Consider the following 26,315-nt stretch of genomic DNA (forward strand, 5'->3'; position numbering starts at 1 on the left):
AAAGTGTTTAAACTGTTACCAAATTTCTACAAGGGTTTATAAACCTGAGTTTGGAGATCAAAGCTTAAATAAACTAGTTTCTGATTCAAACACTGCACACATTGTTGAAAACGCCAGCTGAGCATCCAGAAAAAATGCAATGATTTGGACCTAAGCAACGTTCTCTGGCAGTTCCCACAGCATCCAACAGTAAGTCTGAACAGTGAGTAATGGACAGAAGACATTTGCCAACAATTATAATGGGCTAATATTTCATTAATTTTAAAGAAAGACAAATCATTAGATATGTTTGGATCAATCAGCCTCATCAGTGTTAATTCTCATGACTGTCCAAAATGTTAGTGGTGACACTGGAGGGTTTGCTCTCATTTCTTATAAACCCCAATCAAACGGGCTTTATTCAGAATTGATTTCCATTTACAAATGTTTGACGATTACTAAGCATTATACAATACTGAAATCAGGCAAATTACAAAGCTTTGCCATATGTTTAGATCCAAAAAAGGCATTTGATAGACTAGAGAGGATATACCAATTCACTGTATCAGAACCATTTTGCGTAGGGGGAGGGGTTTATGGGATTGATCAAGAAGCCTGTGTTATAACAAACTGTGTAGTCATCAGCCTTGCCATGCAAAGACGTACCAGGCAGGGTTGTCCTCTGCCCTCTCTTCTCTTTGCATCAGCCACCGAAGACTTTAGCCGAGGCCAAAAAGACTCAAAAGATAAAAGATATCTAAACAACACTTTACAAGACCAAATTGAACAATTTCAGTTCTTCCAGAGGCTCCGAGCACACAACAAAATGTATTTAAGGGCTGAAATAGTCGATTTTTCATGTTATGTCGCCTTTAAAACTTTATTTACTTAGTGTGATAGATCTTTATTAAGTTTAGACTGGACAGCCAGGCAGCCATCCATCTTTCACCACTGGTACAGACTCAGAAGATTAGGTCAAAGGACTTCCTACTACCTTATGTCAGCCCTTCGGAGAAAGCACCCTGCTACAATTTTTTTTAACAAAACACATGTCTACACAAAGAATGTGTGCTTAGGACAGCCTTCCTTTATAAAATGTATCTACAGACTGCCTGTGCCGCGTTGAACTCCTTCTGCGACCAGCGAGGTCTCCTCATCTTTTCCAAGTCAAACATCGTTTCAGCTCAGAAATCCACTCTGATCAATTACAAACCTGGGAGATGTCAAAGGCCAGCTAGGCCAAAATGTTACAAGATGCAACATGAGGATGATTCTGTTCCACAGCAAATCAGACCATCAATGTGCCTCTATGACCTTTCATTTCATCTCCAGCTACATCTCGTCGTTCCTGTTGTAATTGTTTGCTGGTTTGTAATTAAGTTGGATCTCTTGTACAACTGCACAACAAGACAGGTCCTAACTGCTACAAACAAATAAGCCTGCTGAGAAGATCGCGGCAGATCGTCCGTCCAAACAGGACATGTACAGGTTTAGGGTCAGGATAAGGGTAGATAACGTCTCTGCAGACCCCACACATCCTGGACACAAACGGTTTAGACTTTTACCTGCAGGTCGGCGCTACAGAGCTATTTAAAACCAACCACAACAGAAACAGGTTTTCCCTCAGGTTGTCTCTGATGAACACGATCAATGAATTATTATCTCTCTCCCTCTCTCTATCTCTCTCTCTGTCTCTCTAACAGTGGTAAACCAACATGTAGGGGTTATGAAAGAAGGAAAAAAAAGGAAAACTATAGGGCTGATTAAAGATGTAACAGTTAAACTACTAGATCTGTCAGTAAAGGTGAGACAGGTGAGATAAAAAAAAGTCTATCTCCCTTTTATGTCGGGATTTATTTAACTCCTTTTGTTTATTGATGTTGTACGAGTTACCTATACTACCTGGGCTTCATGTAATCATATAAAGTTTATGAGACACATAACACTGTTAATCCCCGAGTGCTTATCCCTGATCATGCAGGTTTTTATTCAACAGATGAAGCCATCAGCATCTGATCGATCACATTTAGTTCTACATGACATCTTTACAGAAGACTCTCCTTATATTTTCAATTGAATTACTTTTTTTCAATCAATAAATAGCATTTTAATACTGGTTTTATGAACATTATTTAAATGCAGCATGTAATGTCTAATTTTGTTATTTTATAATGCCAGAACAGTGAAGTAAAACACTGAAATGTCCTCAGATTCGTAACACTAAATAAACCAAAGCGACTGCGCCAATGAGTTTAGGTTAAATATTAAAAGGTTGACTGGGATTTTTTTTTTATTCAGTCTTTAACGTCGGCCAAAGTCTTTCATTTAAATGAGCCAAAGTGTGATTATGTGCATAACCTCTGATCCAAGAAGGTTGAGGTTGAGTTTGAAAAAACAACAAATTTCATCTAGAAAAACATGCATTTTGGTCGGAAACTCCTTATAACAGTAACGTACAAGTGGAAATTTATACAGCAAAATAAGAAAATTAAAAAGGTGGATATTTTTCTGCAAATAACAAGCATCTTTTATTAATTTCCTTTATAAAACTATACAATAAAACTAAATTGTGTTTGCCTTGTGTAGTGGATATCAATAAATTAAATCTTTGAGTCCAGAGGAGGGAGATCTATTTGCAGATAAAAACATGGAAAGTGTTGTATGGACTAGAGATTGACCTATACAGGTTTGTTAAGGCTGATACCAATTATTTTGACATCAGGCAAACCTATACCCGATACGCGGGGCTGATTTTTTTTGGGCCCATTCTTGAAGCCGATATATTTTTCTTCGTCCATTTACATGAGAAAAAAAGGACACAATGATAACAAAAGTTACACAGGTGTCAATGTAAACCAAAAAAGAAACATTCATTAAAAGAAGCATAGCTCCAAAGTTTTGGCAAAAGTTTCCCCCCTCTGGCCAGACATTAAAATCACACCACTGTTGTGCATGGGAGAAGAGGAAAAGCATCTGCTGCTGCGACTGCACAGCTCTTTTGTTTAGATGTCATGTCTTCTGAGATAAAATGGCTCTAAATATTGAAGTTAGGCTGCGTTCTCTCGCTAATGCATCAATGATGATGGAGACTACACAAAGTACAGGGAACACGACCCTGATCACTCTCCTGAACTGACTAATGAAGCCTGTAGAGCAGGCATGCCCAAAGTACGGCCCTAATTACAGCAAGTGTTTTCAAAAAACAACTGACCCAAATATTGTTTTTATATTGACCAAAAAGAGTTAAGTTTACTATTGTTAAAGAGACAAATGAAATTATTCAAAAATAATTAAGAAACTGGATAAATATAACAAATGAGCAAAATCCTTTTTTATTTTTATTTTGGATCTACAATAATTTACACACTCATTTCCTGTAAAAAAAAATCTGAAGAAAAAAAATAAAATAAAAAAATCTGACTAATTTATTGATTTAAAATTAATATATTTGGTAGAGCAGGTAAAAAAATAACATGATTTTTTTTTTTAAATGCGTTAATTTTTTTGGCCCTTGAGTTCCTTTGAATTGACAATTTTGACCCCTGCTGTAGAAACAACTCCAGTAAATGGAGGAAAACTCATTTTACATGTCCGACATGTATAAGAAAGAAAAAATAAAAAAAGCTTCTAATTTGTGCAAAGCTCTTTTTTTAAAATACAAAAGATTAACAATGGATAGCAAACAATGTTGAACATTTAAAATCTAACAATAAAAAATAAACACCCTTTTGTTTGTGCACTTCGTGCAAATTACCTTCCTAATCACATTTTAAACAGCAATATAACACGTTTAAAAGAAATGTGAACAATCTGAATGTTGTTTTTTTTTTTTACACCAGGTCATCAATGCATATCACCTTCCTGACAAACTTCTTCTGTTTGATTTATATATCAAACATATTTTTTTCTAAATGACCATGTTTTAACCATACATAACTGGCCTGAAGGAAACTGTCAAAGATGTACATAGAGAAAGACGTGCGCGCACGCACACACGCACGCGCACGTAGAAAGAGCGCGCTAGTAGCCAATCTCCACCACACTGTCGCATCTTTATTGCTTAGACACAGTCTTGCTTCACATAGCGTTGCGACTCTTAAACGAAATTTAAGGAACGCGTCACAGCGAGAAAATAACGTCTTGTTGTGAGGAAGAGGAGGAGAAAAAAGGCTGACCACCGCTGAGCATTATTTTCTGCAAAGTTAAAGGCTTTAAACTGGTGATTGTTTTCATACTTTGCAGAAAATAACACGACTCTTAACGCGCACTCACGCAGCTGCGGCAGGCGGTCAGCTGGAGGCCAGATATGGGCTTTTAGACAGTGGGAAATGAGTTTTAGACCGACTTTAAGCGGTTCAATCATTTATAAACCAACGCTGACACGCGTGTTTCAGTCAATGCAAGTGAAAGTAAAAACGCCGCCCCGCTCGGCCGCTCCGTTCACAGAAAGGAACGGAGCGCTGCCCCCGCCCGCTGCTCACAGAGGCAGACATTCAAAGGGCAAATACAGATAATTTAGAAATATTAAAATTCCAATAAAAGTTGAAAACTTACTTTTGTTGTTGTTGGCAATCAGTCTGACAACATTGCCTGCCGCTCTCTGCCAGGGGGGCGGCGGCAAGGTGTGCGCGTCAGTGACGTCAAAGCATGGCAGCAGAATGCGCTGATGGCTCGGCCAACGCATGTATGTCTATCGGCCGATTCAAGACAAAAACACAAACATCGGTCCGATTCGGCCGATATTTGCCTTTTTGTCTTGTATTTGAATCCTTCCAGTCAAGGCTTTGGAGTCCTTGGAGGCGTGCCACATGTAGAGACTGAACTCTCACCAGTTCTTCATTTATAAACAGCTTAAGGTGATTCAGATTGGATGATGAGGGTCTGTGAACATTATCGTCAAGTCTTGCCACAAATTATGAGTTGCTTGACTTTGACTAGGCCATTCTAACATCTAGTATCCCCACAGTATGATGCTACAAGTAGGCTACCATCTTTCTTTGGGGAGGCAGTGTTCAGGAACCTGTTGGATGTAGACCACAATGGTAAACTATGTAAATAAACAATTTAGTCTTTCTGATCACCAGGTAACCTGATGATTCTTGAGATTTGCTATAACTCTGAAAAAAAATATTATTGCTGACAGGACAGGAAGAATATCCATCTTAATTGAAGAGAATGCCAAACATGACAGTAAAATATGAAGGAAAAATCAATCAAATACCAAAAAAAAAAAACTTTATTTCTTTTAGAAAACAAGACCAGAGCAGTGGCCGACATGTCATAATTTACGATATCTGTACAGTTAACAAACAGAGAAAACAGCTGCCAGGTCCCATTTCCTCCTCAGTGAACCCGACTGGTGTCTGATCCACTTTTGGAGGTGTTCTTCAGCCTGATGCTCCCTGTCACATGAGCAATGAAGCATCTCAGTAGATGGATACCCCAATAATGAACAGAGCTGTGGATGAAAGGAGGGTAAGAAAGGAAGGAAAGAGGATGGGAAGAAAGAAAGAAAGAAAGAAAGAGAGAAAGGAAGGGAGGGAGGAAGGAAGGAAGGGAGGGAAGGGGGAAGAGAGGGGAAAGGACAGAAAGCAAGGGAGGGGAACGAAGGAAGGAAATTAATGAAGGAAGGGAAAGAAAGGAAAGGAAGGAACAAAAGAAGGAAGAAGGGGAGGGAGAGAGGGAAAGTAAGGAACATTATGGTGTTAAATGTGTCAGATTTTTTTTTAAAGATGTCAGGAAATACAAACACTTTTCCCTGCTCCATAATTTTTCCCCATAAAAACTTGAAAAACATGTAAAAGTAATAATTCATACTTTCATACAAATGTCTCCTAGGGCTGTTAATTCATATCAAAAAGCACAATTTATGGCTAATGGTACAAACATCACATCCTGGACAGCTCTACCTGCTTCATTTAAATAGGCAATCTGACCCCAACAAACTCTCTCTAGTGCTGACTAGGGTTCTCTAAATAATTTATATCTCAATATAATCAATACTTAAAAAAAACCCAAATAAACTCAGTTATGCATTTGCATTGAAATCGACATAAGCCGACCCGTTCACATTTGCCCAAATGTTTAAATTCTTCCTACCGCAGCGCTGCAACAACAGAGCCGCTCATCTCTACAATGGTCTGCAGTCAGAAGTTCAAACTCTGCTAACATGTCGAGTTCAGCCAGAAAGAAAGATGCAACCCTCTTTATCGACAAGACAAACACAAAAGTGTTGTTTAGAAAAACTTTCCCTAGAGGCAGGTGGATGAGAGAAAGCTAAATGCGGAATGATGTCACATGCTAAGCTAACGCAACAACACTGATGTTTGAGAGCAACAAAAAGGTCAGTAAAGCTCCTGTACCTGCAACAGTGAAGTAGTAAACCTCTTGGACGTCATTTAATATCGATATCGAGTTTGAAGTTTTAGTATCAAACTTTAGTAACAAAACTTGACTGACTGCAAGACGCTTCAGTAACTTCCTGATGACAACGCTTATTCTGTCTGGTGGACATTCAAGACCCGTTTCCCCATCGCCGGTCTGCGCACGCAGCAGATTACATTCAAAATGTGTTCAGAGGGAGCTTTATTAAGCTAAACATGACTCTAAATTCAAAGTGTGTAGAAACAATGTGCATCACTTGTAGTTTTATTCTATCCAAAGCTGAACAGTGAGATACGAAGAAGAGTGAAAGCAAAGTCACCTGATCAGAAAGGGCTGGGGGAAGCAGCTTGTGGTCTGACGTTTAACCACATCCTGAAGACTCAGCAGGTTCGTCAACAGAGCTCCCTGTCCACACTTATCGATCTTCGTCACCACCTTCTGAACCACAAAACGTTTGCCGCTTTAGAGCTTTACGAGCATGTACAAACCTTCTAAAATAAACTGCAGCAGCTAAATTCACCCTCTGAGATTTAGGAGTTTTACTCCTCATTTTCAGATTCATGCTTCATTTTCTATCCAGTAATAACAGCTTTACATCTTAACTAGTCCCAAGGTGAATGTGGGTTTAAAACAAACACATTTTTTTTTAGTTTTCAGCTGGTTCTGTGCAGCAGATGTTTCTGCATGTAGACTTCATTATCGTTAAGGCAGTAAAGGCACTGAGCAATCTGTCATGGCCTCTTGTAAAATACCGACATTAAACCTTAGAAATAAAACAGCTTTAACCTTTTCTTGCTTGAACTGTTTAAATTATTCAGGCAGGATTTTTCTCCTGAGCAGGATATTCAGTAAAAACTATAAAAACAGTGAAGTATCACATATTTTACTGTAAATTAATGAATGTAATTTCAACCTTTTCTCTTTATCTTCTCTTGTTATTCATCCATAAGCGTATTCATCCATCTATCCGTATTGAACCGTATTATAAGCAGCAATATTTCCATAAAACCTAAGCAAACATTGATGGTACTAAACCAAGAGGAGGCAGGTCATCAATTAACTTGACGATATGCAAAATCTGTGGGTGGAAACAACACGTGAGCATCTCTCTCACACTGAAGCAGCTCCTTACGGGGTTTTTAGATTTGATCGTTTTCTTTCGTTTATCCTTGAACTTTTTCAGGTGACAACATTTGACTCGGGTTTTACTTTGGATAATCGTGTCAAGTCTCTGGGTCGGGAGTTGGGAGAGTTGTTCGTCCGTCCGTCCGTCCGTCCGTCCGTTGTCTTCCGCTTATCCGGGGTCGGGTCACGGGGGTAGCAGCTTCAGTAGGGAGGCCCAGACGTCCCTCTCCCCAGCCACTTGGGCCAGCTCCTCAGGAGGAATCCCAAGGCGTTCCCAGGCCAGCCGGGAGACATAGTCTCTCCAGCGTGTCCTGGGTCTTCCCCTGGGTCTCCTCCCGGTGGGACGTGCCCGGAACACCTCTCCAGGGAGGCGTCCAGGAGGCATCCTGACCAGATGCCCGAGCCACCTCAACTGACTCCTCTCGATGTGGAGGAGCAGCGGCTCTACTCTGAGTCCTCCCCGGATGACTGAGCTCCTCACCCTATCTCTAAGGGAGAGCCCAGACACACTACGGAGAAAACTCATTTCAGCCGCTTGTATCCGGGATCTCGTTCTTTCGGTCACGACCCAAAGCTCGTGACCATAGATGAGGGTAGGAACGTAGATCGACCGGTAAATCGAGAGCTTCGCCTTTTGGCTCAGCTCTCTCTTCACCACAACGGATCGGTACAGCGCCCGCTTCACAGCAGACGCTGCACCAATCCGCCTGTCGATCTCCCGCTCCATCTTCCCCTCATTCGTGAACAAGACCCCAAGATACTTGAACTCCTCCACTAGGGGCAGGACATCCTCCCCAACCCGGAGAAGGCACTCTACCCTTTTCCGGTTCAAGACCATGGTCTCGGATTTGGAGGCACTGATTTTCATCCCGGCCGCTTCGCACTCGGCTGCGAACCGCTCCAGTGAGAGCTGTAGATCACGCCCTGATGAAGCCAATAGGACCACGTCATCCGCGAATAGCAGAGACGCAATCCTAAGGCCACCAAAGCGGATCCCCTCAACACCTTGGCTGCGCCTAGAAATTCTGTCCATAAAAGTTATGAACAGAATCGGTGACAAAGGGCAGCCTTGGCGGAGTCCAACTCTCACCGGAAACGAGTCCGACTTACTGCCGGCAATGCGGACCAGACTCTGACACCGGTCGTACAGAGACCTGACAGCCCTTATTAAAGGGTCCGGTACTCCATACTCCCGGAGTACCCCCCACAGGATCCCCCGGGGGACACGGTCGAATGCCTTCTCCAGATCCACAAAGCACATGTAGACTGGTTGGGCAAACTCCCATGCCCCCTCAAGAATCCTGCTGAGGGTATAGAGCTGGTCCAGTGTTCCACGGCCAGGACCAAAACCACACTGCTCTTCCTGAATCCGAGATTCGACTATCCGACGGACCCTCCTTTCCAGAACCCCTGAATAGACCTTACCAGGGAGGCTTAAGAGTGTGATTCCTCTGTAGTTGGAACACACCCTCCGGTCCCCCTTTTTAAATAGGGGGACCACCACCCCAGTCTGCCAATCCAGGGGAACTGCCCCCGATGTCCACGCAATGTTGCAGAGCCGCGTTAACCAACACAGCCCCACAACATCCAGAGCCTTAAGGTACTCAGGGCGAATCTCATCCACCCCCGGAGCCTTGCCACCGAGGAGCTTTTTAACAACCTCGGCAACCTCAGCACCAGAGATGGGAGAACCCGACCCAGAGTCCTCAGGCTCTGCTTCCTCAATGGAAGACGTGTTGGTGGGATTAAGGAGGTCGATAGGAGGGAGAGTTGTTCATGGGGATTAATGTTGATTATGAAGCCCTCTGGGGTTGTTTTATATTTGAAAGTTGCTATATGAATAAAGTTTTCTTTACTTGCTTACGAATCCTCAGCTTGAGCAGCAGCGTCAGCTCTAACATCCCTACATCTAATATATTCTGCATCTTCCTGTTCTGAGAGGCACCCATAAGCGCCGTGAAAAGCATCGACCTGGTCCAGATTAGATATTAGCTTCACAGCCCTACCTGCAGGTCTTTGGGTCGTGTACTGGACCTCAACTCAGTGTTTGCCAGAACATTTCACCACAGTAACGGTCAGAGGCTCAAATAAAGCGCAGCCACTGATTCACGATTTCCTTTCAACATAAAACAAAACCAGCTTTTTAGAAATTAGAAGTTCCTACATGTCTATTGATGTCAACAATTTGTTTTACCTGCAACAGTGTTAGACTATAGAAGAGGCAAGATATTCTTAAGGTGCTAAATCCCAGAAATGTCTGAGCACTTGCACTGGCTCCCCACTAGGGGGCAGTGTAGGCAGTAACAGATTCCAATGAAGTGGCTCATAAGTGTCTCATCACAACCCAGACTACGACATCAGAGAATGATTTAATCATTAAAGGGTATAATTAATCCACATTTCATCATTGCATATCGTCTCCACCACTCTGTGAATTACAGCTCAGCCACTAAAGACGTTCATCAGGTTTCTGCTTGGAGGGCAGTTGGAGTCCATCTAACTCACCAGATACACGGCATAATTTTCATCTTTGTCAATGCAAAATAATATATTATCAATATGCAGAGCTTGACTAAAGCATATTATCTGACTAAATATAGCATCCAAGCAGTCACTAGTGGTTCTGACATTGACAGCTGCAGTTCAGTAGATTCTGTCACCCAGACGTATGTAAGAAAGCGAAGGAGTAAATCTGCAGGAATGATGTTAAAACTTGTTGGAGTCCAGATTCTCCGTCCTCGCTTCCTCTAACTGCTCTCTCCCTTTAGCTCCGCTGATCTCTCACAGAGTTTAATAACCCGAAAGGATGAATAATTGAACGGCGAGTCCCTTCAGAGTGCCGGTGCTTCGTTATTACGTCGCAGTGGGGCAGTTCTGGATGTTTTTAAATAGCTGAGTGGGAACGTTCAGCATTAATTCACTGTGGACACGTTGAGCATCTGGAAGAAGGATGAGTCGAAGCTAAAAAGGAGGGAGTAATGGGTTTAGGCCCACGGTTTCCATCATGCACTGGAAACACCGAACACTTTGGGCCCTGACGTTTTCAGAGCAGCTTTATGGATTTCTAACTTGAATTTTATAAGACTTTAGACTTTAAACCTTGGAAAGTTAAAAACAACGCACATCAGTTCTCTTACAGTAGATCAGAAAATGATTTCAGTCTCATTATGAGGTCTGTGTCAGAGTAAACTGCAGCTATTCTGAAGCTAATTTTAATTCATTTTACTTTAAAAGAGGAAAAGAGGTGAGATTTGTACCACATATGGAGATCTGGTCTCCTCACACATCTCCAGGGCGATCAGGTCAGCCTTCTGGAGACCAACGCTGCCATCCACCAACAGGAAGGTCCTCACCAGACTGGAAGAAACAAGACATCATTAGATCAGTCGCAGGAAGTAAAATAACAGCAAAACTCTTCACTGATTATTGTTTACAGCACCTCCTTCAAAGCAAAGACAAATAATTATCTCAGGCGCAGCAGCAACGACCTGCAACAAAACATATGAGGCTCCATGGCGCCTCCTGGTGGATAAAGCCACAAAGATCCAGGACGTAATCTGAGTTCCCAACGTGTCGCTTCCACTGAGCTATATCATACACTGGAGTGCTGATTTTGCCGAAAAACTGAAGTCACTGGCCGCCATCTTGCTCCTCCCTACTCTCACAGAATCCCACAGGATTTGGTTGCAACAACAAGCAGTTTTCTGGCTGAGTGAAAACGTTTCACAGGTAATTCTACAGTCAGTGGATGTACTAACACTATCAACTACTAGGAAATAAGGTGCTGAAATATTTTACATGTTATTCATATTATATATATATATATATATATATATATATATATATATATATATATATATATATATATGTATATATAAGTATGTGTATATGTATATATGTATACACATATGTAAATATATGTTTTTGTATATTGTTATTTATATATTTATAAATGTTAAATATATATATTTAAATGAATAAAATGCAAAATATTTCAGCACATGACTTTCTCAGTACTTAACAGTTTTAGTACATAACATAAAAGTATATGGCATTTGACATTTTAAAAGTCTTAAGCCCCCCTGAACATGAGAAAATCCTCGTTATTCGATGCTGTAGCGCACATATTCCCTAGTTACTGGGGTAAAATAGGGAGTACCAATATGGCGGCTGGTGGCTTCAAAGCGACTCGTTCTAACAGCGGGCGATTAGCACTCCAGTGTATAATATAGCTCAGTGGTCGCTTCATCCAGACATCACGGCACGGTGAGCAGAAGCAAAGAGGAAAACATCTCAGCTCTGTTTGACGTTATGTTGACGAGAAATCGCTAAACCTGCCCAGGTGAAGTGTTTCCCGCAGGAATTTGCTTAGGCGAGGCGGAAAGCAGCAACAAAAAAACGCGTGTTAACTTCAAATAAACATGCAAGCATATCGAGTTTTTTTTTTTTTTTGGTTTTTTTTTTTTTTTGGAACGTTAGCGAGGCGGTAGCGTGAGTTTGGCGAGGCGGCATCCTCGCCAAGATAGCGCGAAACCCTGCAGGTGGTCATGGGACCTGGAAACGAGGCTGGAATGAGCTTCCTCTGCAGGACCAACCCTGGAGATGCAGGGAGGAGCTCAGAGTAAAGTTGTTGCTTCTCTGCATCAAAAGGATTCGGCTGGGGAGGTTCATCTGATCCGGAGGCCTCTGTAGCTCCTGGAGGCCCTCAGAGGATGGGGCAAAGACCCCGGAGCAGAACCAGAACTCGCTGGAGGGACAAATATTTCCCGTCTGGCCTGGAAACACCAGAATGGAGGGGCTGGACTTGGATGTCACAGAGGGCAATCCGTGGATTCTATTATCTTTTCCAGTTTGTTGCTTAATTTCATATTTTTGTGATAGTCATATTTGGCATCACACATTAAAAGATAATATAATAAAGGCAGCTCTAAGCTTTGTTTTGATGCTTTTAATCTGCAGATCTTCAGTTTGTCTAACCTGCAGTCAGTTTTGAGTTGATCACCAAAATTCCACATTAGTGTCTTTCTTTCTTAACGGCCCAGAATCTAAGAGGTTTGTTCGCGTTTTATGACTTTCAGAAACGTTAGACAGCCATAAAACACGCCTCCTCCTCCTCATGCTGTCTGTGAGAAGAAGCAGAAAGCTGCCACTTACTTTTTCCTGGTGTAAAGATACGGCTCCACCATGTCGACGAAGTCTCCGGGCGCTTTGTGACCGTAACCCGGCATGTCCACCAGGGTGAAAGCCTTGCCCACTCTGAAGAAGTTCATCTTCTTGGTGTGGCCCTGAGGGCGAGAGAACAGAATCCTTGAAGGATCTGAAGGGAGAACAAGACTGATGAGCAGCGATCTGCATCCAGCCTGTATTTGCTGATTTGTTCTTATCGTCCTCTTCGCTCAGCATCACGTTCTTAAAGTTTCAGACAACAGTCATCAGATGGAGACCAGGGGAAAAAAAACATTTACTGACTGTTTGAATTCCTCTGTTGTTTCTAATAATAAATCTTATTAGATGATAAATGTGAGCTGAACCCTCAGTTAAAACTTAACAAGGCTGCATTCATCATGCACCGATCAACTTATTCTGCTTTCTATTAACACACTTTAACACCAACAAGAGACAAAAATGTGCTACATCTCCGTTGAAGAGGGAAGAAAATTTGAATCCAAAAGCAAATGAAGAAATGATAAAACTATTTCCATTTATGCATGAAAACATGAATCTCTAACCCTATTTGTTTGTTTTAATTAAAAAAAGAAAGTGTTCTCAATCACAGGCTCTTGATCGATGTGTTCAAAGAACGGAAATAGTGGGATTGTTACTTTTGATTGCCTTAATATTTAGGGAATATATTTACATTTCTATCAGGAAAGTAAATAAAAATCAGCCAATCACAGTCTCTGGAATCGGTTCAGCTCGAGTTTTTCTGACTGATCTGTCAGTTCTACACAATCTCAGCTTTGACTTCTCCAAATAAAGACTCTCGTTCACTCTAAGCTGAGATTTCTCTATGTTACATTTACTTGAGTAACTTTTTGAGTACAATTTACTGCACTGTATTTTTTACTTTTACTTGAGTAAAAGTTCTGGCAACTCTACCTACTGCGAGTAACTTCATGAATAAAGAACAAACTTTGTTTTAACCAAAAATGCACCAGAGAGACTAAAACCTGGAGTTTATGTTAAAGTGAGACTTTTGATTTATACACAAGCTTTGGTATTTTAAAGTTATTTTCTATCTGCTGAGATTATTGAGCCATTTGAAGGTCATTGAAAGTACTTTTCACTGTTCTAACATACAGCAGTTAATTTATTTACAGTAAGTATTGTAATTCAAGTTCAACTTAAAAAAAAAGATTTTGATGTTTTGTAATTATGTTATTCTTTGTATATTTTTTCGTTTCTTATATTTTTTCGCATTGTACCACATAAAATCGGTCAGTAAGCACAACGGTAATCAGACATAAGACGCACCATCGATTTCTGAGAAGATTTAAGGATTTTAAATGCGCCTTTTAGTCCAAGAAATACAGTACTTGAGTGGCCTTCTTACTGAATCCTTTTTTTTTTACTCTTAATTGAGTAAAATTTTTGGCTACTCTACCCACCTCTGCCTCAGAATAAATAAAAATATAGAAAGGGAGCTGCCAACATCAAAAATAAAAGCAACTTGTGTAGCGGGTATGATCTGAGTGCAACACGAATCAACCTGTCTGTGCAGGAAGGAGGAGAAGCTGAAGGTGTTGCGGTGAAGTCCAGCTGACATTAAGTCGTGTTCATTCGAAGTACTCACTGGAGTTTTGGAGACCCGGACTTCTACCTCCGGAGCGAGGGAAAACAGAGCTTTGATGAGAGACGACTTCCCCACATTGCTCCTGCCGATGAAACACACCTGGGAAGACAAAAACGCAGGTAGATCTCTGTCAGTGGGTTTCTACAGTTCCAACATCTGACCAGAGCCCAGAGCTGCAGTCGGCTGATGGATCTTTTACTGCAACGCCTTCATTAGAGCGCCGGCTCTGAGAGCAAAGCGGCCAGCCTCGTCCCGCAGGACACGGCTGGTTCCCATCCGTCTCCGTGACAGCACACAGACGGATGGAGGCCGGCGATGGCAGCCATCTGTGGGCACATCTTCCTCCAAGAGAGGCAGGGTGGGAACGAAGCCGGAGAGAGCCCGCTGTCCCGTCTGACCGGCGGTAAATCTGCACATTCATCATCAGCCGCCTGCTCCTGCTCACTAATGCATGAGGCTGCAGGGGAGGAAAGACGTATTATGGCAGATTTTCTGCAGGCCGGGTCGATATTTCAGGAGTACTGGAGAGCGTTTAGACGCCAGGTCCCTCGCTCTCAGTGTTTTTCCATCGGGATTTACTTCCTGTTCTTTTTTTCTTCCGAAAACTCTGCTGTTTCATTATTTCTAAACAAAATATGGACTCCAGAGTCCCTCACAGGCAGGCTGAGTAAGAAGAAAAATACTCCTAATACTTCTTCATGTTCACCTAAGTTATAGGAAGGAATGAAAGTCAGTCATTTCTATACGCTGAACACGCTGCATTGATTATACATAGCAACAGACCAGCACCCTGATTAAAGGCAAACAGCTGCTTCTGGGGAGGGAAGACGGTGCAGAGAGTTAGACGGCTGTGAGCTGTCAGTCAGCTGTGTATGATGGCTGGAATAGTTCTTAAAATCAATGTATTTGTCCTTGATTTGAGCAGGTACATAAGATGATCTGCCAACGGAATAAGATTTTTGTACTTAAAATAGGAACAACTCATCTCCATCATCTTATTTCAAGTGCAGGATGTCTAAGTATCTTATTTTAGGGGTCAAAATACTTATTCCATTGCTCAAATCAAGGACAAATACACGAACTTTAAGAACATTTTAGTTATTTTTAGATCCGTTTTTGCAGTGTGCAACAGACCAGCACCCTGGTTAAAGGCAAACCGCTGCTGTTGTTTCAGAACGGGTTTAACCAAATTCATCTAGATTTGAATATAGTTGAAACAAAAACATGTTTAAACGATACTCAAATTAGGGCCGGTATATATTGTTATATATTCAATAACAATATATAAAGTATTGATTGAGTGATTGATATCAATTAATAGACAAAAAAAAGGGTCAATAAAAAGTTCAATAGAATAACAGTTTTCCTTCATTTTGCAGTCTAGCCATGTAGGTTAATATTACAGTCATTTCATCCTTCCAACCAATCAGAACGCAGACCCAGGAACCTCCGTCACTAAGCTCTGGCCCCTTCAGAGAGCATGCGTTCTTTTTTAAAAACTTATAGTTTTGGTAAGAAGTTGGTTGAATAAAGGGTTGATTTTGAATTCAATGTTTGTCTGTATCTAAAAATAAGTCGCTTAGCAACAGCATAAAATGGCCAGGGCAGCACTTGAAATAAATGTGTTGCATTTGTTGATAATTATCGATATGAATCAATATGATTTCTATTTTCTCTGTATGCTTTTTGTCTATATCGTCCAACTCTAACTCAAATGCATCAAAACTGATAGAAAACTAAACTGTTCATCTTCCTAAGGACACAAACCCCCAGACCAAAAACCAGCACAGGCGCTGGGGCAGGAGCGCTGCACAGAGCTCCCACCCTGCTTACAGAGTCCCAAACATCAAGACTCTACTGATGTGTTGGTGCATAGAGAAGAGAGATGGAGTAGACATTATAGCTGTGAACATGTCGGTGCTAAAGGTGGCTAAGACTCTTTGTTCATGAGCTGTTTGTGGCTCTGAGAGCAGAACTTCCAGGAATCGTTAAAGGTTCATGCAGAAGCGTAAGAAACATTGAGCGGCCTTTCTGTGCGTGTGCTGACCTCTGGCTGCGTCAGAGCAGGAGCGTGGTCCAACCTCACCGCAGAGATGTGGTAATCTATCTTATGAGTCGGTGAAGAACAATAGAGCTTCTCTGCCTCCATCATGTCCTCCACAGAGGGGTGAAAGAGCTGAAACTGCATCCTGTCCACCGACCTGAAAAGTGACCGCAGCCCATTAAAAACCCTCCAGCTGAGAGCTTGGGCTGAACGCCACATTGACAGAGGCACAGCTCAGCACCTGTCCAGGTGCACCTCCAGGCCGCTGAAGGGGTACAGCAAGCTCTGCATCTTTCTGGGAGGCAGCGACGTTGCTTTCTGAAGCGAGGCCAGTTTGTGGATCTGACGGCAGACGAGGGGAGCTGGAGCTCCAGACTGGAGCCGCTGGAGGAGCTGGAGGCGAAACATCATCCTTAGCTGTCCTCAGATCTGCCTGCAAGCTGATAGAAACACACAGATCAGTGTTTAAGAGCCTGTTCTCATCAAAGTCAGGCCTGCTTTTTATTTTAACTTCCAATATTCGATGCTCTAAATACATTTTTAGGCTAAACAAACAACTTTCCTCTGGAACTGGTCAGCAACAACGGCTGGAAAGATATATTAAAAAAATCTGATTGTTTAATTTCTATAAGTGACAGAACCGGGCCACAATGTCCCTTTCGGTTCATAAAAAAAAAACATGTGTGGTGTAAGTGAAGGCGAGGAGTTTATTTAAGTCTACCATATAGAAGTCTGTTAGTTCATGCTTTTAATAATAAAACACAAATTATCTGATAAAACAATCGAGCGTTCATAACATTTTTCTTCATTTCCGAATTTAACTGTAAAAATTAAAGTCTTCTCCCATCAGCTTCTCTTCCTTCACCTGGATTCTCCTTATAAACGCTGTAGCCTTTAACTCATTAAAGTCAACATTACAACAGCGGGAATGTCTGATTTTAGGCCTTTTGTTGAGCAAATCTGCCCAAACACCACGAGGTAACCAGACCCACCGTAGTCTGTTTAAGCTGCAAAGACGGGCGGTGAATAAAGAAATGCGACTGGTTTGGTGGAAAAGTACAAACTATGTGTACTGCTCTTTAAAAAAAGTTCTGTATTTTGATTTTAATTTTACAAACTATAATATAACATTTACTTTGCAAAATAATACAAATAGGATCCCTTTTTTTAATAGCATAATGTTCTGTTTTTAATGATCATTCATTAAAAGAAAATGTCAAACCAGTCAACTCAATTAACAGATATTTCCTGTCACCGCTGAGGCAGAACATCCACTAAAGAATATGACCTCCAGGACTAAAGACCCCCTCATTTCCTGCTCCACCTGTGTCTGTTGAACACACACACACAAAAAAAATTCTCCAAAATTGTTTTAATAAATACATTAAGTTCAAGCTTTACCATAAATGACACGATTTCTTAAACTTTCTGAATTTTGTGTTATCTGAGCCTTGAAATGCCAGAAAGTGGCAGCGACAGTCATTTTTTTTGGACTGTGAGAAGGAGCTGGAGAACCCAGAGAGAAGCCCGCGATGCAGGAGGAGAACAGGCAAAAACACTGCAGGCCGGGAATTGAACCCAGGACCTTCTCACTGCAAGTCAACAATGCCACCAAAACAAACCAAGCCACTGCTTAGGGGACCCCAAACCATCACGGGCCACCTATAAATGCTTTAATTTTAACACAGATCATCTAAAATTTTCAGTTTTTTGAAAATATTTTAACAAGAGCCTAATGAATGAATTATCATTGGTTGGTGTGTTACCATATTTCCAATATGATGAAACTATAAGTTTAATCTTCTTCGCGTTTGAACTCAGGTTGTTCACAAATATATCTCAGCAATTAATAACCAATTATCTGTAATTGCTTTAAGCTCAGCCAGCTAAACTTGGCCCCTCTCACTGATTCCACCAAGAGGAAACGCCCCCTAGGACAGAGGTCTTCAACCCTGGTCCTCAGGACCCACTGTCCTGCAGGTTTTACATGTGTCTCTGCTCCAGCACACCTGAATCAAATGATTGGAGGACCTCCTCAGCAACAATAAAGGGCTGCAGAGGCCAGTTAATCACCTATTTATTTTAAGTCAGGTGAGTGGAGGCAGGGAAACGCCTAAAACATGCAGGCCAGTGGGTCCTGAGGACCAGGGTTGAAGACCTCTGCCCTAGGAGATGGGCTTGACAGGCAGAGGGGACCCAAATCTAATTCTGCCCAAGGCCCCATTCAACCTTGGGCCGGCCCTGCTGTAGACATGCAGCCCTCCTGATTTTAGGATCATTTAAAAACTTTAGGCGATATGACCTAAGAATAGTAATTTAAAAAGACTTTTTGAAATATTACTGTAAAATGGTAAACTGAATATATAACGGGGCGTCTCTAGTCTGCAGCTCTGTGTGCTTTTTTTTAACTGAAAAGCGTCCATAAATGTGAATAATTTGGATATTTCGACTCCACATGTTTAAACTACAGCATCACTACATGTTTAAAAGCGTCTTGTTCTCTTAGAGCTATTTGCTTCTTCGGTTTCGTCTTTTTTTCCTCACAGTTTAGTAAAAACTGTAGCCCTGTCCAGCACTTCGAAATGACACTAAACACTAAATTCTGCCATGAAACGCTGCAGTCAACCCCTTATTATTGGTAGAAAGACATCGGCAATAAATGCAAAACACAATAAATCTTAATGTTCCTGAAAACATCAAACTCACGTATTGAGATTCTCCCTCTTTAGGTCATAATTCAACATAAAACGGGAAAGATATGTTGAAGCATGTCGTTTCCTCTCCTGTCTTCACCGCTCCATGTTTACACCTGGCTCTTCTTCTTTGACGCTCATTGGCCGGCAGCGCCTTACCGCCACCTACCGGCCAAAGACCGAATATGACAGAAGTAAAAATAAAAACAGGAATTGACAAATGTCTGCTTTTATTTTTAGATTTAAAATATCTAATTTATTTGCTTCAGAAAAGGTTTTATAATACAGTTGGCATTCCAATTTTACTCCATTAATTTACTCCTTTCATATAGTTTTACTTTTTATTCATTTTGTTTACGTTGTTCTTTTACTTATGGATGTATTTGCCTTATTTATTTTGCCCTTGAACCTTCTTATCTTATTTTTTTCGGCACATTTCCATCTATTTTGGTTCTGGATCCATGTGCAGATCAATTGGACAAGGGACCGTGGACATAATTATTTTGAATCAGTTGCTGTTTCATAATCTCCGACCTCTAATGCCCCACCACCACCCGTATCACCATCTGCTACTGGTGGGCCGCTTGTCCTCCAGCAACCTGAACCTATAGCAACAGAACTACAGAGATAGCTCTGAATAACTTAAGACAGTCGAACCATGACCTTCACAAAAGGAATGTTTAAAGCCTAGTTTTAAAAGCAGACATGACGTCTCAGGCACAGACTAAAACTGTGAGATGGTCAACTGAAAGACCTGCCTCCCATTTTAGATTAGTTAGTAAGAACTTTGGATCAACATGTGTGTTGTTTTTTTTGACAAGGAGAAGGTCCTGATATCAGTGGATTACAGTGGTCCAGCCTTTAAGCAACAATTGCAGACTTATGCAGTCAGTAAATCTATATAAACTTAAGAATGGTTGTGCTGAGAGTTTAAATTAAGGGAGAGTTCTGATAAACACTGGCAACATCATTTCACCCTAAGAAATAAACGTAATTTTCTGACTCTAGTGAAACAAAGCAGTAAATTCTACGGGCCATTGTGAGATACAGAAATAAGATTGTTTTTTTTTAAACAAATCCAACAAAAAATAAATGTATGAGCATTGATGAGTCATGTACTGTTACTGTGCTGTCAATGAAATTTAATGAGGTGAAAAAAAATTATTTTTCTATTTTTCTTTACTCATAAATGGGGAATGGAAAGAAAAGGTTAAACGTTTTTTTTCCCCATCCGTCTTTCATGCATTTTGTACTAAAGACCCTCAGACTGATACCAAGTGATGAAATCTTTGTTCTAATCTGATATCATGCAGGTCTTTAAAACCTAATTTACGACGTGAATCCTCTTTTAGATCCAGCTCCATCCTTCAAGTTGATGCATGGCTGCAGGAACGTGCAGAAACATTCCAGCCGTCCCGTTTTCTGGAACATGGAGCCTCTCCCAGGGAAAGGTACCGCTCCTCCCTGTCCCAGACGTCCTCCATCACCCGCTCCGTGGGGATTATCGAGGATTATAACACTGACGTGGAGGAGGAGCACGCCAAAGAAACGTCTCCATAAATTTGGCTGTAGGAGGTGGCAGAGATAAGAGCAGCTCCTGACCCCCTTCATCCCCTGCATTCCTTCACTCTGACTCGACCAGAAAAAACATCGATTTTATCGACTTTCACTTCTTCCTTTTCATCTTTTCTCAAACACCTTTATTATTTTCTGTGGTATTTAGCACCTCGCATGTTTTATTAATGGTTGATGAAGAATTGTGTTTGATTTGCAGATTTTAAAGATCATTTATGTAACCTGAGCAGACTTCCACATGGTGGCACTGCAGACCACTGAAAGCTTCGCCGATCAGTTAAATATCTGCCTTCACCACCTTGTGCCAGTCCTCCTGCTGCTCCATCTGGCTTTTATGACCTGATGTGATTCATAGTATGTTCACTGAACAAATTAATTCACAGATAAGCTGTTACAGCTCTCATATTCCCCTCATCCATTCAGGGAGGTTTGTGTGCTCACTCAGGCGTCTTTTCATATACACCCTGTTTCAAACGATATCCAGATTTTAAACTGTCCAGCCAGAAAACGGGGGGCTTCTCATGAGAGTGACATGTTCAAATGAAACAAGGGGAGCAGAAAGAAAGCTGCAGAGGTGATTTTTGCAGCTTAACGTCTTTGAGCTACATTAGTCTACCCTTTTATTGTCTGACAGCAGGAGGAACCTGCAGATTTTTTCTCTCTGTCCACTGTTTATAAGGCTTTTAGCACCACAGGAGCACAGATGAAACCTTTAAACCCCCACGTCACCACGGTTTTTAAAAGGCACTTGTGTTAGAGAGGAGACAGAGAGGGATTTATGGCCCGGCAGATAAATGAGGGACAGAAAGAAGGCGGGGAGCAGAGCGGAGGCCGGCCGTGGGAGCTCTCCCACGACTCGAAGCGGCCCATCCTTCACTGCGAGCCGAGGGATCAAATGCCAAAGCGATCAATCGTCCACCAAGCAGACATCTGCAGCATGGGCCATCATGGCATTTACCTTCACAGGGGGCATATCAATAAAATAAAAAGAGATATCAGCCCAACAAACAAGCTGCACACCCAGACCATTAAACCAGCCATCATCATCATTCCTTTTGTTGTTTTTCCTCTGTGTCTTTTCTCTCTTCTGCCTGTTCTGAACTTTTCTTGCTCCTTAACTGATGGGATTTACTGATTTTTTGTTTCCCCCTGAACAATAAGCAAGGTATGATCCTCTACTGCACCATTCATACACAGAGCGATTCAAAATGCTTAAAAACTTGAGCAGAATAACATAAAAGACAAGCAATGCATTAAAAGAACGACTGACTATGAAGATAAAAATAAATAAATAAGACATGATGAAAATGAATCACTGAAGGGATCTCCAACTTTTTGGGGAAGCAGCAGTAAACATGTTTATAGTCTGGATTTACAGGTGGTATAACTGGAGGTTTTTGGAGAGTTTGTTCTGGATCTGTGGAGCATGGAAACCAATAAGATGCTTTCTCAATCATTCTCCTTTGAAAACAAGGTGACAGATCAGTGATTTAGGGACTGATCATATGATCCATTGTTGGCAGAGACTCTGGCAGAAGCCTTTTGGACCACAGTCCCATTTTAACAGAAAACCTTTTATTTTAAAGAGTATTTTTCCCCCCGAGGATGGAAGTAAACTTACTGAGTAATAAAATTGGATGTTAGGTTTTAGGTCAGGTCTCTTGCATGGTTTGTGCTCTTTAGCTTCACTGTGTCTAGTTGAGTGGCGATTACTGGTATTAAGTTCATGTTGTGTCACAGAAATACAGTGTTAAAGTCAGTGTGCCGAGAATGGAGCCATGAGGAACCCCACATGGGCCATTTCAACTCAGATAGCTATAAAATTACCAAATTACAAAAAAATGTTCTGCTCTGCTGAATAAAAATATATATAATTTTAGGAATTGTACCAATTCCTTTTCCAATATATACGTCATCTGTGTCTAATGCATCACACAAATCCAGCATTATCTTTAATTACCAAGACAGAAGTTGAAGATGTCTTACTTGACAACTACAACCACGGCAGACATTTATTTGTGTTTTTCATGAGTACATTTCTTGTGAAAGAAGCATTTTTGATTATTTTTATCAAAATTGGCTTGATGTGAACTAACATCACTTATTACTGGGACCAGATTTCTTTAAAAGAGAAGAATAAATCTTAAAGTAAAATGTGCAGCTGCCGCTCTGAACAGCCTCCCACACATGCCTGCACAAAAGCGTCAACAATGATGATCTCACAGCGAATTATCGCCGAGCTGGACCTCTCTGACCTTTCAGCAGCATTAAACAGTTCATTTACATGCTAACCAGCGAGGCCCCTGCTCCACCCTCACGGCCGGCCTCCGATACCTCCCACAGTGACCTGACAGCGCCACAAAGAGACGCACGCCGCCCGAATCCCCCAAGAGACCCTCGCCGCTCTTCCCTTTTTTGTTTGTCCTGCAGGATGAAGTGCAGAGGAGTTTATCAAGCCGAGAGGTCGAACCATCAGAGCGCCTCATACAAACACCCTCGGCTGTCACACTCGCTCGCAGACGGGGCAAGAAGACAAGCGGGGTCTGACACAGAGGCTGGATTTGTTCTGCAGCCCATCTGGCTGAGCTGAAGGCTGTCAGGATCAACACCTGTGGCAAACATCCTCCGCCTCTGCAGCACTGGGTGTGTGGAGACGCCGTGTCGTTTAATCACGCTCACGCTCGCTCCGTCCAGTGTTCACATTAATCTCTGTCTGTGTTAAATAAACATGACTGCCCTCACTCTCTCGGAAAAAAAAGAGAGACCCGTTACAAATGAGGTCATTTACCCTGCTGTAACCTCAATCAATATTACCGCTACCCCTCTGCTGTGCAAGCTGCAGCCGAGGCTCAAACAGCCAGAAAAGTTGGTAGCACCGGCCTTGCAGCTTTTAATGAGAACTGCAAGGAGCATAAATCAGGCGCTACCGCCTGGTCGTGCCGTTCCCTGTTCTTATGCTTTTCTCTACCTAACCATCTCCTGTGAATACAGCATAAATATTTTGGCAGATGCTGCTTGGAAGGATATTACAGCACAAGCACCAAGGCGCTCAGGGATATCGATTTTCCTTTTAACGGCCAAGAACCTTGGCTTCGAACGGCATCAATACGTGGAGGGAGAGGGGGCAGAACAAGGAGAAATGACCTTGAGTCAGGAAGCAATTTGGATAAATAAAGCAGCGGGAAGGAAGAGCTGGGAAACAAAACTCTGAGGATGACATGGCGGAGAAACCCAGAGGTCACACAGGAACACACGAACCGCGGCGACAGGCACAACTCTGTGAAAGATTTGTTTTTGTTTATTTTAAAAAGACAAGAAGGTAATTCAATTCAATTCAACTGAAGGACATGTGAATCAAAAACTGTTGAGGCATTCTTAAATGAAGACGCTGTTGCCTTAAAGTAAGAAGGTCCTGGGTTCAAACCCCAGGTTTGACCTGGGTCTTTCTACGTGGAGTCTGCATGTTCTCCCTGAGCATGCCTGGGTTCTCTCCGGGTACTCCAGCTTCCTCCCACAGTCCAAAAACATGACTGTTAGCTTAATTGGTTACTCTAAATTGCCCTCCAGGGACCGCTGGAGATAGGCACCAGATCCCCGCTCCACCTTGCACAGGTAAGCAGGTATAGAAAACTGATAATAATAATAACAATAACTTCTCATTTTGTTTGCCCTGCATTTACTGAATCTTCAAATTCAATTAAAAAGGTTTAATCTTTTTTTATATATATAATTGAGACTAGATAATGTAGGTTTAAATGTCAGATATTGTTGCCTGACAGTAAAACATTTACTAAAGCTGGATGTGGGAAAGAAAACTAACTTAATTAAATGAAACCAACCAATTTTACCAAGAGGAATGGTCAACCCATAAAAAATGTTTGTAAACTTATTAGATTGCATTTTTTTAAAAATTGTTTTGAACTGTTAAGTTCAAGAGAACTTTGAAACATTCCAGCAAGGATTTTAACAGAAAATCTATTTGGCGTCATTTTACCAAGGGGTGCATTGTAGTGGAGATGTTAACACAACTGCTAACAGAAAGGTCTTGGGTTCAAATCCCAGGGAGTTTTGTAAATGGGGTTTGCATGTTCTCACTTTGCATGTTGTTGGTTCTTTCTGGGTACTTTGGCTTCCTCCTACAGCCCAAAAACATGAATGTTAAGCTATTTGGTCTGTCCCTCTATCTAAAAGACGTGTACAGAATTTCTAAATGAAAACCTGGGATTACTAAAGTAGATATCAAACACTGCTAAAAAAAAAAATTAACTTGGAAAGTTAACAAAATCATAAGGGTTGTTTAAGAAGAATTGAAGACATTGGAAATAGTAGGAATTGATACATTTACTGAGGAAAGGGGATCTATCTTATGTAGATAAGAGTATTTATAAAAGCTAAGTAAAGAGAAAGGATCAATCCCTGCAGAGAAGCCGCTGATTTATAAAACCAGAATGATGCACAACTATTATTTTGGGATTTTCTTAAAGGATCTGTGATGGTTCAAGCAGGGAACCTTTCATTCCATTTCATTGTGGTCATGGTTCATGTACTGGAAGACTGTCCATTTATGTCTTCGCTGTTTGAGAATATCGCTGACAGATAGCAGAAATCATAAAAAATAATCCCCTTCATTTACTGCTTTCAAAGAGGAGGAGAAGAGGAATGTAAAGGAGGCTTCTTCAGCAAAACAGCCCACACACGAGTAGCATTAACTTTTACCATGTTTCATAAATGTTCATAAATCTGAGAATGGTTGCAGTTCAGTTTGAAAACTAGTTCACCATTCTACAGAGAGAAGTGCAAAACATTTGAGACAGCTGACAAAACTCACAAGAGTGAAGGTCCAAATATTCCATAAAGGTCTGGATTTGCGACACCTAAGAAATAAAAAACAACAAACAAAATAAAGAGCTCCATCTCAGACTCTTCTGCGCTCAGTTAGCATGATACATTTGAAATTTCATGACAAAAAAATAAATCAAATAAATTATGGGTGGTTCTGGATGATGGAGAAAGCATCTTTTTGCTAAAAAGGAATGGCGGCACAAGGGGTGAAAAGCCATGTCAGAATGCACCACAAGACTTCAGGAACAACGTTATTTGGTCACCTGATACCATGACAGACAGCACTAAATTTGGAGAAAGCCAAAGCAAAATAAAGCTAAAAGTTAAAATAACAGCTAATAATCCAAAATTGGAGAGCAGTAGGAGAAATCAGCAGAGTGAGAGAAATAGACCCTGATGTCCTCCAGCAGCCTAAGCCTATAGCAGCATAACTATAGAGGTAGCTCAGGGTAACATGAGCCACTCTAACTATAAGCTTTGTCACAAAGGAAAGTTTTAAGATTAGTCTTAAAAGTAGACGGGGTGTCTGCCTCACGGACCTCCCATTCTACTTTTAGAGACTCTAGGAACCACCAGCAGACCTGCAGTCTGAGAGCGAAGTGCTCTGTTAGGAACATACGGGGTAATCAGAGCTCTGATATATGATGGAGCTTGATTATTAAGGGCTTTATATGAGTTTAGGGATTATTTAGGGCTTTATACGACTCAGAATTAACTTTATTCACCAAGTTTGTGGGTACAAACAAAGAATTTGATTTTGGATGGCAGCACTTGGATTGTGTGAAAAACAGACAAAAAGCAGAAAAGGAGACTGCAATCTATTATAGAAAAAAAGTATTTTACGATATAAAGGTAGGAACAGGGGCAGTATGTACGAGTC

At 41.4% G+C, this 26,315-nt stretch overlaps 1 protein-coding gene across 2 annotated transcripts; it reads right to left on the bottom strand.

The window, feature by feature from the left end:
* Positions 1 to 5,197: 5,197 nt before the first annotated feature.
* Positions 5,198 to 19,158, bottom strand: LOC118558138 (GTP-binding protein 8-like). 2 transcript variants are annotated; one of them, XM_036128604.1, is made up of 8 exons: positions 19,032 to 19,158; positions 16,567 to 16,765; positions 16,329 to 16,482; positions 14,282 to 14,380; positions 12,643 to 12,773; positions 10,746 to 10,845; positions 6,683 to 6,801; positions 5,198 to 5,437 (listed from the first exon to the last, which is right to left on the bottom strand). In XM_036128604.1, exons 2-8 carry the CDS (start codon positions 16,734 to 16,736, stop codon positions 5,323 to 5,325), a joined length of 888 nt encoding a protein of 295 aa, XP_035984497.1. In that variant the 5' UTR covers positions 16,737 to 16,765; positions 19,032 to 19,158; the 3' UTR covers positions 5,198 to 5,322. The 2 variants fall into 2 exon arrangements, with proteins under 2 accessions (XP_035984497.1, XP_035984498.1); XM_036128605.1 differs by having other exon boundaries at positions 16,567 to 16,758; positions 19,032 to 19,151.
* Between the last annotated feature and the right edge of the window lie 7,157 nt (positions 19,159 to 26,315).

This window comes from Fundulus heteroclitus, unplaced genomic scaffold (genome assembly GCF_011125445.2).
Source record: "Fundulus heteroclitus isolate FHET01 unplaced genomic scaffold, MU-UCD_Fhet_4.1 scaffold_102, whole genome shotgun sequence".
NCBI classification, from domain to species: Eukaryota; Metazoa; Chordata; class Actinopteri; order Cyprinodontiformes; family Fundulidae; genus Fundulus; species Fundulus heteroclitus.